General features: G+C 41.1%; 1 protein-coding gene across 1 annotated transcript; it reads left to right on the plus strand.

Moving 5' to 3' along the window:
• Positions 1–7,340: 7,340 nt before the first annotated feature.
• Positions 7,341–8,741, plus strand: LOC101355566 (olfactory receptor 51I1). The gene has a single exon (XM_004389082.2). The coding sequence runs from the start codon at positions 7,608–7,610 to the stop codon at positions 8,739–8,741; it is 1,134 nt and encodes a 377-aa protein (XP_004389139.2). The 5' UTR covers positions 7,341–7,607.
• The last annotated feature ends 4,050 nt before the right edge of the window (positions 8,742–12,791 follow it).

Genomic DNA, 12,791 nt, shown 5'->3' on the forward strand with positions numbered 1-12,791 from the left:
TGAACATCCTGACAGGGAACACAACAGAGGGTCCCTGGTGAAGCAGTACAAGGATGGGGTGCGGAGACTTCATCAGCCTGAGACCAATGAACATCCTGACAGGGAACACAACAGAGGGTCCCTGGTGAAGCAGTACAAGGATGGGGTGCAGAACTCAAATTCTAGTAAGAAGACCAGATTTAATGGTCTGACTGAGACTGGAGGAACCCTGGAAGGCATGGTCTCTGGACTCTATCAGCCCAGAACTAAAACAATTTCTGAGGCCAACTCTTCAGACAGGGATTGAACTGGACTGTGGGACATAAAGTGATACTCGTGAAGAGTGTGCCTCTGAGTCAAGTAGATACAAGAGACCAAAGGGGCAGCTTCTGTCCAGAGGTAAGATGGGAAGGCAGAGAGAGTTAGGAGTGGGTTGAATGGTCATGGGGAATCAGGGGCGGAAAGGAGGAGTGCGCTGTCGCAGAATGGTGTGAGCAATTATGGTCTCATAACAATGTATGCAAAAGAAATTTTTTTGTACGGGAGACTAACTTGAAATGTAAACTTCATTTAATTACAACAATAAAAAAATAAAAAAAAATAAGAATTATTAACTAAGTATTGGAGAACTGATAAGACAAAAAAGGAATACTTTTTGGTAGTAACTTCAGGAAGTAGCTCCTACCCTTAGGGCAGGAGAAACAAAAGGAGGAGTTTGGAATTATTAATCCTCAGAAACTTTTAAGAGGAGCTGTTGCAGAACTGAAAGTCAAGTCTTTGAGGAGTGGGCACAGTTTAGGTGGTACTGGGCCTCAAGAGTTCCGATGAGAGGCCCTGTTGGACAGGAATTTACTCCTCTGAGGAAGGGGGCTTACCTGGCTTGTCCTGGTATTTTTAAGGGGCCACTATAAGGCTGGTTCTGGGAGTGTTGGAAGGCTGTAAAATGGAATCAATTGATGCTGCTGGAATTATCCACTGTAGCTTAGGTGAAGAAGTGTTGCTGGGATGACATTGATAGTAACAGAAAACAAACAGGAGGTAACAAATCACTCTTTCCTTCCCCAGCCTCCTAGCACCCCTATTTACAGAGCTTGAGATTTAGTTGGTAAAGAAAAAACACGATTTGCTGAGGTCCAGCCTCAGCATCACAAAAAATGGGTTTTTGAGACTGAGAGACAGTAACTTAGTAACCAGCACAGTATTTAAAACACTGAATTTAATCCTGGAAATTGTTTACACAGAAGCCAAAAGAGTTGAGAAACAGGCTAGGGAATGATAAGACAACCTAGAGATTTGTGAGAGTAGGAAGCCACTACCACACCTAGGCTTGTGTGTCAAATGTGATATTGCCAGAACTAGAACCAAGGTAAGCCCAACCAGCAGGAAAGACCCATCGAGAACTGTCTGAGGAGGGGGAGTGAGGGGAGACACCCTGCCTCTACCTATGCTTTCCACCAGCAGAACCCATCTGGAAGCCAGCTGGCACAGGAGTCTGAGGTATTCTTCCAGTTGTGAATGGACCCCCTATGAGATGGAGAAGAACTGCAGAAGAGTCAGGAGAAGTGGGTCTGTGGGTAAACAGGCCTGGCTTGGGACAGAATAGAGCCATAGTTCATTCACCTCACTTTTAAGATGTCATTAGCCCTGGAAGACACATGCTGTCTCATGGGCTTTCATCTTCTTTATCAGCACTGTGCAAGGTGTCAACTCACTGTAGTTTATAAACAATGAGAGTAATTGAATTTCTTAAATTCTGAGGAGTAGAGATTCTGTTGTATGAAATACTCTCCTCTCTGAAAATCAGGTAGCCGTATTTCTTGAGGCACTACTTTGTGATTGGTGCAGTATTAAAGTCTACTTATATTTCTAAAAGCTTACTCTCTCAAGAGAATTTATCCCTCTTTCTTTTTAACATTGCTCATTTTTGCTAAGAAAACAGTGATCACACTCTATTATAGCTGTCTCTGTATGGTCCTGTGGCCTCCACTGGAGAATGAGCTCTCTGCGAGAAGACTCAGATGACTCTAGAACGGGGCACAGGGATGCCATGGAGTGTTAATTATTTAGCATAAGCAGTTGACCTTGGGGCAAAACAAGCTGCACCTGAGAAATTTGATTCTTGTTTTCAATTGTACTAAAAAAATCAATAATTATGTCAAATACATAAAATTTATCCCATATGTTTCTTCATTTTTTCTTACTTTTTCATTAATTTTTCCCCAACATTTTAACATAAAAAATTTCAAACATGGAAAACTTGAAAGAATTTTACAGTGGACACCAGAATATCCATCACCTAGATTGTACCATTATATTTTATTATAGTAATGTTTGCTTTATTGTTTATCTATCTATGTATCATCCCACTACCATCCACCAATCTATTTTACCTTTTTGATGCATTTCAAAGTAAGTGGTAGATACCGATACACTTCTTCCCAAATATTTCAGCATTTATATCCTTAATTGGAGTTCAATTTTTTCATAGTTCTTTTCTTTCCTTTGACATATAGTGCATAGATACTATATGCATATTAGATACATTTTGACAAATACATTGATTTTGTTGTGAAATATGTTTAGAAATACGTTTATAACATACTTTTAGTTAGGATCTGGAGGCATATTTGTCTGGACAGTTGGTTGGATCAGTTTTTCAGTATTGATCTTCTCTGCAAGGGTATGTACTGTGTCTTTATTCACTGGTATACCATCAGTGATGAGTCTGTAAGGGAATTTTAGAATTAGGTAACTGAGATCTGAAGTGGCAGACTTGAGGTTTGAGAGTGACTCCTCTGCGGTTAGTTCCATTTCCACCCTAGCAACAGCCATTTTCCATGCAGAGATAATCATGAAACTAAGAAATGTCCAGCAATGGTGATGTAACAACCCTGAGAAACCCTTCCATCACATACCCTTATGATCACCACATTGTAAGCAATCTAAGAGAGACATGCATATCTTTTTAAACCAATCAACTTGTGAGCTTCTGCTACAGGAAGTGCTGTCTTACGAGTTCCTGCCAGAGGAAGTTCTGCCTTAAAATGATCTACTACCAATCAAGTGGTGTCTTTCAATGATCTAAGTTTGTAAATACCAGTCAAGTACTGTACTTCATGTTCTTTATTTCCCCCTTATAAAATGTCACTGCTGAGTCACCATATTGGACTATTGGATTCCATTGCGTGGAGTTCAGTCTATTTTCAGCTTGAGCTCTCTCTTTACTTTCAGTAAGTCTGTCAATTTTATGTTAATCAGAGTATGGATACTTACTCTGTGACATGAGTATAATGCCTGGAGCAAAATAGGTGCTCAAGATATGTGTTTTTCTTTCATGTGTTTGTTTGATCTTTGTTGAGCTGAGCTAAGTTTGTGATTTTCAGGTCCCTTACAGCTGTGGAGTGAAATGAATGCTTGCGTAAAAGACATGTTTATATGGAAGCTGGAATACATTTGTATAAAAATACATAATATATTTAAATTATACATATAAATCTGTGATTAGATTGGTTGGATCTTTTGTTGATTTATTAATGAATATGTGGGTATATATTTGAAAATATGTGCTTTGGGGTAAGTGAGCATGACAGTATATTTGAAACTCTTCAAGTATGTGTATTAGTCTCTATTTAATTGTGTGTTTCTAAAATTATGTCTATATTCTAAATAATCTCTATGATTAATACAAGGAGATACAATTTATATGTTTGAAGGATCAAGATATGTGATAAGTTACTTGAGCATTGGGCAGCTACATGAAATATATTTGTGTGAATCTGTACATATCTGTGTGAATTTGAAAGAGGCAGTGTGTTAGTAAATGAATAGCTGAATGTGTCTATGGGTATATCTGTGAGGGTCTCAGAATGTCTATGACTGTGTATGTGTGTGCACATATGTGTACAGGGTATACGCATTCCCCATCAAGGAAGGATTAGCATAGTAACGGATATGGATGATTACATCAGGGATAATGGGGCCAAGAGCAGAATTCTCCTAAGAGCAATTCTCCTATGGTCCAGCTCACTGCTCCCTGCCGTCATCCTCCCCCTTACTCCCGCTCCTCCTCCCCCAACTGTATACAAACAAGCCTTGGGATTCTTGGGTATTCATAAACTGTGAGACATAGAAGAGATATCTGATGCCACTCTGCTGGCTAGACTCACAGCACAGTACATCCAGCAACAGGGAAAAGAAACATCTTCCATCCAGTGAGTGCTCCCTTCTTCAGACTGCCTATATGGGCTCTTTAATCTAGACTGTATCTCAAACCTCAACACTCTTACTGCAACCCAAGGCAGACTCTGACCCTCATGAGCCCTAACATGAGCAAATATATCCCCTTCCACAGCCCAGAATCACAGATTCTGTTGCTAGGGTCTCATCTACATCAAAACACTAATCCAAAACCATATACTCTTAGGATAAGAGTCTTATGTGTTACGTATAGATTTTGTCTTTTTAAAACCCTATAATTTAATGTCTCCTATATCTGGCTTTTGGGTATGCAGCTGGAAAAAAAATCACAGAACCAAATGAATGAAGTCATTTAACAATGTGATTTTCAGTATTAGCTGGATTTTCGGTGTTGAGTATGTCATGGGAATATAATTGGTGGGAATATTACTATGGGTCTGTTAAGGCTGGTGCATTCATGGCATTGTGTGTGTGTGTGTGTGTTCATGTGTGTGTGTGCGTGTGTTCATGTGTGTGTATGTGTGTGTGTTTATAAATATATGTTTAGGAGAGTATAAGCATCTAAGCATGGGAAGATATTTGAAATATATTGGATAATACCAATGAGTAGGTATGAGTCTTCTCAAGTTATGTAGCTGTAGTAGTGTTTATGCATGATCAAGGGAGAGTGCAATAGTTTCTGTGTATGTGGATGTGATACAGTGCTTCTAAATATCTGAGTATGTACATGTATGTACATATGTAAGACTGTATATTTGCGAATACCTTTGAGCCATGATGTATATGTGTGTGTGTGTGTGTGCTCGTGCACATGCTATGAGAGAGGAGTGCATTACTTTTGTCTATCTCCATCTCCTTGACCTTTATTCCCTGGTTGGTCACGCTTAGGAAGCCTTGGATGATTCCCTAGTGGTCACAGCAGAGGAAAGATGGTTGCAGGGTGGTGGTGGGCATTGTTCTTCCTGGAAAGAGTTTTCAAAATTGCTTTCCAGACTGCAGGAAATCTGGAGCATGGATGAAATATCCCCTTCTGGACTACATAAATTTGCACACCAGAGATTAAGGACAGCAGGGTAAACCTAGAAGGAGTCCTGGTGGTGCAGTGGTTAAAGCACTCATCTGCTAAGCAAAAGGTCTGCCGTCTGGACTGTAAAGATTACAGCTTTGGAAACCCTATGGAGCAGTTCTACTCTGTCCTATAGTATCGTTATGAGTCGGAATCGATTCGACAGCAATGCGATTTTTGGGGGGCAGTTTCAGGGTAAATCTAGTTTGTGGGAAAGTAGTTCATTTCTGTTGGTGCCCCTAAGAGTTTTTCCATTTCTTCAGAACCCAGAAACAATCTTGGAGTAAAGATGATAAAAAAGCAGATCTACACAGTCTGGATCTAAGCAGGCTTCTTGGAACCACTGACTTTAGATCTGCGTTCGGAGGAAGAAAGAAGTTTAGAGGGGAGCCTAAGGAACAAGAAATTTTACTCATTAAAGCAGTGGTTTGCATTCTCAGTTAGAGGAGAGAGAAACTAAAGGAATAGAAAAATTCCTTCTCACCGGCCATGTATCTTTGGGGTTATAACAGATATGTGGTCATTACTCAGGTTCTTGTCATCATCTAATTTCACTGTGTTTACCCAGGAGGATTAGAAAAAGGATTGAAACTGTAGAAAAGAATGAGGTTTTAATTTTGAAATAACGGGTACCATGGAAAGACATTTGCAGAGATATTTTGTGGGAAAGCTTGAGAAGTCCTTTATGCCATGGTTTCTCAATTTGCACCATTCTGACTGTTGCTTATTTTGCTTGGAGTTGGGCTGATACTGCTTAAGAACAAAGACAGAGGAAGAGGAATCAGTAAAGATGGTAGAGAGGGAGAAGCAAAGGTGGGGGGAAAATCGAGGAGGAGTCGTACCTCCGAAGGAAGTGACCAACAGTGAAAAGGTGAGTGAACAATAGTGTTAACTCTGGTAGGGAGGTCAAATAGATTAGGAAAGAGAATGCATTCATTAGATTTAGAGACAAAGAGGTCACTGATGACCACAGAGAAATCGGTTTCAGTTGGGTGTGGGGAGTCTGGAAGCTACATTACAGTAAACTGAGCAGTGAATGGAAGATAAGATCACTAAGACTGCATCCCTGACACTGTAGATCTTTGAATCAAGTTGGAGGTAGATCTCAGAATTACGTTGGAGAAGCAGACACATAAACAGATAAATCACAAACTTCTCTTTGGCAACTGGAAAGAATGTTTCAAGATGTTTGAGAATATGGGAAGGGTAATAGAGTGACAGAGAGAGAAGATACTTTTATGTTGGGAGGGCCTTGCACATGCTTATTAACTGAAGGAAATGAAACCAGAAAGGAAGAGGTTGAAAAGACAATACAATGGACTTATGAAAGAGGTCTCTGAGAGAGGTGGCAAGGAACAGAATCCTGGAGGTGGAGATGTGGCCTTGCAGAAGAACAGACAGCACTTTCTCAGATACCACCCATAGTCATTGAGTCTATTCTGACTCAAAGTGATGCTATAGGACACAGTAGCTCTGCCCCATGAGGTTTCTAGGCTGTCTCTTTACAGAAGAAGACTGCCACATCCTTCTGTGAAGTGGCTGGTGGGTTCGAACTGCCAACCTTTTTGTTAGCAGTTGAGTGCTTAACCACTGCACCACCAGGGATCCTCCCCTCAGATACCAGGGGGGTAAGAATGAATAAAGGTGTTTGTAGGTAGTGGAAAGTAATCAGTCTTTCTCTTAAAACACTTGCTTCTTTGGGTTTTATCCAGCTGCACACTCAGTTTGATTTTAGAAATTATCAAACGTTGGGGGTTACTATGTGAATGTGAAAGAGAGACAAAGAGGAGATGAAGATACTGGTCTTAGTGGGGGAGTAGGTTTAGGAAAGAAAGTGAGAAGGGAAGAGCTAATAGATCAATAGAGCAGAGGAAAATGGAGGAATTTATGGAGACATGAGAGCAAGTGAACAGACATGAGAAGAAGGGAGAAGGCAGCAGTCAGAGTATGAAATATTGGAATTTAAGATTTCAGAAGTGAATTAGTTTTTGGTGATGACAAGTTTAGAGGTGACCATAGGAATGCGGGACTAACGTGAGGTCTGGAAAAAGGTTTTTGAAGCTGTAATTTTGCAACTATAGAAGTTTCATCTGCACCATTTACCAAAATATTTCCAAAAGCATGAACAGTATTTTTTTTTCTTCTCTATCATAATTTCTGTTTTTCTCCAAATCCGAAGAATAGACCTCTGGGGGTGAGATGCAGAATTACAAGGATGTTGCAATTTAAGATGAGGATTAGGGAACTTTGGTAATGTTTGCCCCTACCTTGTTTTCTTACCATGTTATGGGTATTCACTATCATCAAACCTTTATGGAGTTTCTTCTGTGGCTGAGACAATACACTGGCCACCAGAAGTACAGAAATGAGTAAAACCCAGGTGCAATCCTCAAAGAGCTCACAGTTTAGTGGAGTAGGCAGGAATATAGACAAACACTCTCAATCTCTGATCTTATGTGTTAGGGACAGGATATCTGAAAGAAAGAAAGTGAAGACCTCCTGGAAAACATCCTCTTGGGCTCATACCCAATCTGTATTCTCTCACCTGCCGACCATGCGGGGCTTCAGTGTCACTCCTTTCCAGCCAGCTACACTCCAGCTGACAGGTATTCCTGGGATGCAGACAGGCCAAGCATGGGTTGCCCTGACTTTCTGCATCCTCTACCTGATGTCCATCACAGGCAACCTCAGTATTCTCGTTCTGGTGGTTCAGGAGCCTGCTCTGCACCAGCCTATGTACTGCTTCCTCTCTATGCTCTCTCTCAATGACTTGGGAGTGTCCCTCTCTACACTTCCCACTGTGCTTGCCACCCTCTGCTTCAATTACCGCCATGTTGGCTTCGATGCCTGCCTGGTCCAGATGTTCTTTATCCACACTTTCTCTTTCATGGAATCAGGCATGCTGCTGGCCATGAGCTTTGATAATTTTGTGGCTATTTGTGACCCACTACACTATGCCACAGTGCTCACAAATAGCGACATCTTGGCCTTGGGCCTGGGCATCCTGGCCAAGAGTTTCATTGCTCTCTTTCCTTTTCCCTTTCTGGTGAAACGACTGCCCTTCTTCAAGGGCAATGTCTTGCATCACTCATACTGTCTCCATCTAGATCTCATGAAAGTGGCATGTGGAGACTTCCATGTTAACAATGTCTATGGACTCTTCGTGGTCATTGTCACCTATGGCATAGACTCAACTTTCATCTTGCTATACTATGCATTGATCCTGAGAGCCGTGCTGGCCATTGCATCCCAAGAGCAGAGGCTCAAGGCACTTAACACCTGCATGTCACATGTCTGTGCAGTGCTGGCCTTTTATGTGTCTATAATTGCTGTCTCCATGATCCACTGCTTCTGGAAAAATGCTCCACCTGTTGTTCATCCTGTGATGTCCAGTGTCTACTTGTTTGTACCTCCCATGCTCAACCCCATCATCTACAGTGTGAAGACAAAGGAGATTCTCAGGGGGATCCTCAAGGTCTTCCAGAAATCCCAGAACTGAGCAGGCTTAAGACCCTCAGAGAGCTCCTTTGGAGAAAGGACTGGAACTTATTTGCCATCCTTAGGAATGCTAAAACAAGGAGGAGAGGATCTTGGTAGTTGCGAACCATGGGACTAATAAAAAACATTTCATTCAATTTAACAACACAAATGTTTATTGAACATCTATTGTGTGCAAGAATTTACTCAATGGCAACTGGTTTGGTTTTTGGATTGTGTGCAAATCATTGTGCTAGCTGTTGAGTGTCAACAGTGATGAGTAAAAATGTATTGTTAAATAAGGAAATAGACGTGTCAAGAGAAAACTATAAAAAAGAACAAGTGCCCTGAAAATTTTTTGTTTGTCTTATATGGAATAATGGAAGTCCTGCAGGGCAAATAAGCTTGAACAAATAATTCTACTACCACCCAGAGTGAAGGAAATAAACAATAGAACCAAACAAAATGCTATGGAAGCTTGGCAATTCAGGTGAGAAAGTGTACCCTTTTGGTTTGTGGAAACCAGGACACATTTTTTAGGGTGTTTCTGATGTAGTTATTCAAGGATAGAAGGGGTTAGAGATCTTGGTGAAGGGTGGCAGGGAGAAGGGAGGGTAATAACCGTGGCAGAAGGAACTACCTGAGAAGAAACATTTTGTCAGTAAAGTTTAGATCCTTGCTACTCCAAGCATGGTCCAAAGAATAATGGCATAAGCATACTTGGTAGCTTACAAGAAAAACAGAATCTTAGGTCCCACACAAGAGCTACTGAATCAAACTGCATTTTAACATGACCCTTGAACAATCTACATACATATTAAGGCTTGCAAAGTACAGCGCTTCACTTTTCTAAAAATCTTCTGGCCCTTAGATCACAACATGAGTAACAAGAGTCTGGGAAAGTGGTTCTCAAAGTATGATTCAGACAGACCAGCATCATCAGTACCACGTGGGTACTTGTTAAGCATGCAAATTCTCAAGCCCCCTTCTAGGCCTCCTGAACCAGAAAATTTGGGGAGTGGGACCCATCAATGTATGTATTAACAAGTCCTCTGAGTGATTCAAATGCATGCTGAAGTTTCAGAACCACTGGTCTAGAATATTTGGGAGAACTGCAAATAGCTTTATTTGGACCAAGGGGAGATTTCACATTGAGAAGCTTGGAGAAACAAGGTCTTGAGAGATTGCCTAAATCAGATTGTGGATGGGTTTTAAAACTATGGAAAACAGAGTGCATCACAACTAGGCAGATGGTGGTGTTAGTGAAGGGAAAATCAAGCTAAAATATTTATTATCTTGAAGAGGTGACACAGGTAGAACTCAAACAGATTCAAATGAGATTTTGATGAACAATCTCCAGATATCCCACAATTACTATGGTGCTCTTCCCCCATGATAAAATTCCCCTTCTTTTCTCCCAATTTCCGTATCTAGTCATCCCAACCTACCTGATATCCAAATTTCAGGCAAGCCTCAATTTTAGGTCTGCCATCTAGGCAAACAGATCTTAGAGGAAAAAAAAAAAAAAAATCAGTTTGTTATCACAATGAGATGGGGGATCAGACAAGAGGATTTGAAGGTTATACCCAATCTTGCAGATACTCTTGAGTTTCTGAGGCTGTGTGTATGTCAATTGAAAGAAGATGATCTATGAGCTTATAGCATAATGAGAACACTGCTATGTGCACAAATAGTGAGAAGGGGAGTCATAGAATGATCACAAAAACACTTTGCTGTTGTTAGATGCTGTCAGGTTAGCTCCAAGTCATAGCTATCTTACATACAACAGATCGAAACTTCGCCTGTTCCTATGCCATCCTCAAAATCATTGCTATCTCTGCTTTTGAGCCCGTTGTTACAGCCACTGTGTCAATCCATCTCATCGAGGGTTGTCTCTTTTTCACTGACATTCTATTTTACCAAGTATGATGTCTACCTCCAGTGATTATAATAACTACTATATATTTTGAGCCTACTGCATACCAGGTACAGGACTGGCTACATAACTTATAGGTTTCAGTGCAAAACAAAAATGCTTGTTTAAGTGGCGTAGTGGTTTAGAGCTATGGCTGCTAACCAAAAGGTCAGCAGTTCAAATCCACCAGGTGCTCCTTGGAAATCCTTGGGGCAGTTCTATTCTGTCCTATAGGGTCGCTATGAGGTGGAATTGACTCGATGACAATGGGTTTAAGAATTTCATGATGGAGACAGCAGAGCATTAAACCAAGTGCAGTGCCCTTTTGAGTGTGAGTACCTATGTGATTGTAAAAGTCACATGCCCATGAATCCAGTTCTAATGTTATCTAAAGCAGGTTCTGCTCAGTGCAGCTTGTCAATAAAGACACACTAAGGTGGGGAGGGAGGAAGAGCTTTTATTTCAAGTGGGCAGACAAGGAACAAGGAAGTGTCTGCCTCAAATCAAGCTCCCTGAACAAAGGCAGGCAGAACCTTTTATACCGTCTCTTACAAGGAAATACATAAAAACAGTATGGACTACATAGGTTATCATGGAAAGCTGGCGCAGTAAGACAAATTGTATTTTTTCTTTGGCATGTAGGCTAGTAAACTGGGTTTAACTGGCTTGAGCCCCACCCAGCACTTTGAGGACAATAGACAGGAGGGGTGGGTTCCACGCCCAGTTGAGCTACATCCAGTGCTATCACTTAAGGCTGGCTTTGTTTGATAATGACTAAGCAGCTACTAGCTGCATTGTCTACCACTAAAAAAAAAAAAAAAAAAATTGCCATCGAGTAGATTCTGATTCACAGCAACCCTATAGGACAGAATAGAACTGCCCAACAGGGTTTCCAAGGAGCACCTGGTGGATTCCAACTGCTGACGTTTTCATTAGCAGCCAAACTCTTTTTTTTTTTTTAATTGTTGTGCTTTAAGTGAAAGTTTACAATTCAAGTTAGTCTCTCATACAAAAACTTATATATACGTTGTTTTGTGACCCTAGTTGCTCTCCCTATACTGTGACAGCACACTCTTCCTTTCCAGTCCTGATTTCCTATGTATATTCAACCAGCTCCTGACCCTCTCTGACTTCTCATCTCGCCTCTGGACAGGAGCTGCCCATTTAGTCTCATGTATCTACTTGAGTTAAGAAGCACACTCTTCATGAGTATCATTTTATGTCACATAGTCCAGTCTAATCTTTGTCTGAAGAGTTGGCCTAGGGAATGATTTCACTCCTGGGCAAGCAGAGAGTCTGGGGGCCATGTCCTCCAGAGTCCCTCCAGTCTCAATTAAACCATTAAGTGGTCCTTTTACTAGAATTTGAATTCTGCACCCACTTTTCTCCTGCTCCATCAGAAACTCTCTGTTGTGTTTCCTATCAGGGCAGTCATTGTGGTAGCCAGACACTATCTAGTTCTTCTGGTCTCAGGGTGATGAAGTCTCTGGTTTATGTGGCCCTTTCTGTCTCTTGGGCTAACACTTTCCTTGTGTCCATGGTGTTATTCATTCTCCTTTACTCCAGGTAGGTTGGGACCTAGATGGCCACTCACTAGCTTTTAAGACCCCAGATGCCACTCACCAAAGTGGGATGCAGAACGTTTTCTTAAAAAACTTTGTTATGCCAATTGACCTAGATGTCCCCTGAAAGCATGGTCCCCAGACCCCCGCCCCTGCTACTCTGTCCCTTGAAGTGTTTGGTTATATTCAGGAAACTTCTTAGCTTTGGTTTAGTCCAGTTGTGCTGACTTCTCCTGTAGTGTGTGCTGCCCTTCCCTTCACCTAAGATAATTCTTGTCTACTTTCTAGTTAGGGAATAACCCCCTCCCTCCCTCCTTACCTTAGTAACCATCAAAGAATGTTGTCTTCTGTGTTTAAACCTTTTCTTGAGTTCTTATAATAGTGGTCTTATACAGTATTTGTCCTTATGCGACGAAGTTCGCTCAGCATAATATCTTCCAGATTCCTCCATGTTATAAGATGTTTCATGGATTCATCGTAGTTCTTTGTCGTTGTGTAGTATTCCATTGTGTGAATATACCATAATTTGTTTATCCATTCATCCACTGATGGGCACCTAGGTTGTTTCCATCTTTTTGCTATCATGAACAGTGCT

The sequence above is a fragment of the Trichechus manatus genome, unplaced genomic scaffold (genome assembly GCF_000243295.1).
Source record: "Trichechus manatus latirostris isolate Lorelei unplaced genomic scaffold, TriManLat1.0 scaffold00232, whole genome shotgun sequence".
NCBI lineage: Eukaryota > Metazoa > Chordata > Mammalia > Sirenia > Trichechidae > Trichechus > Trichechus manatus.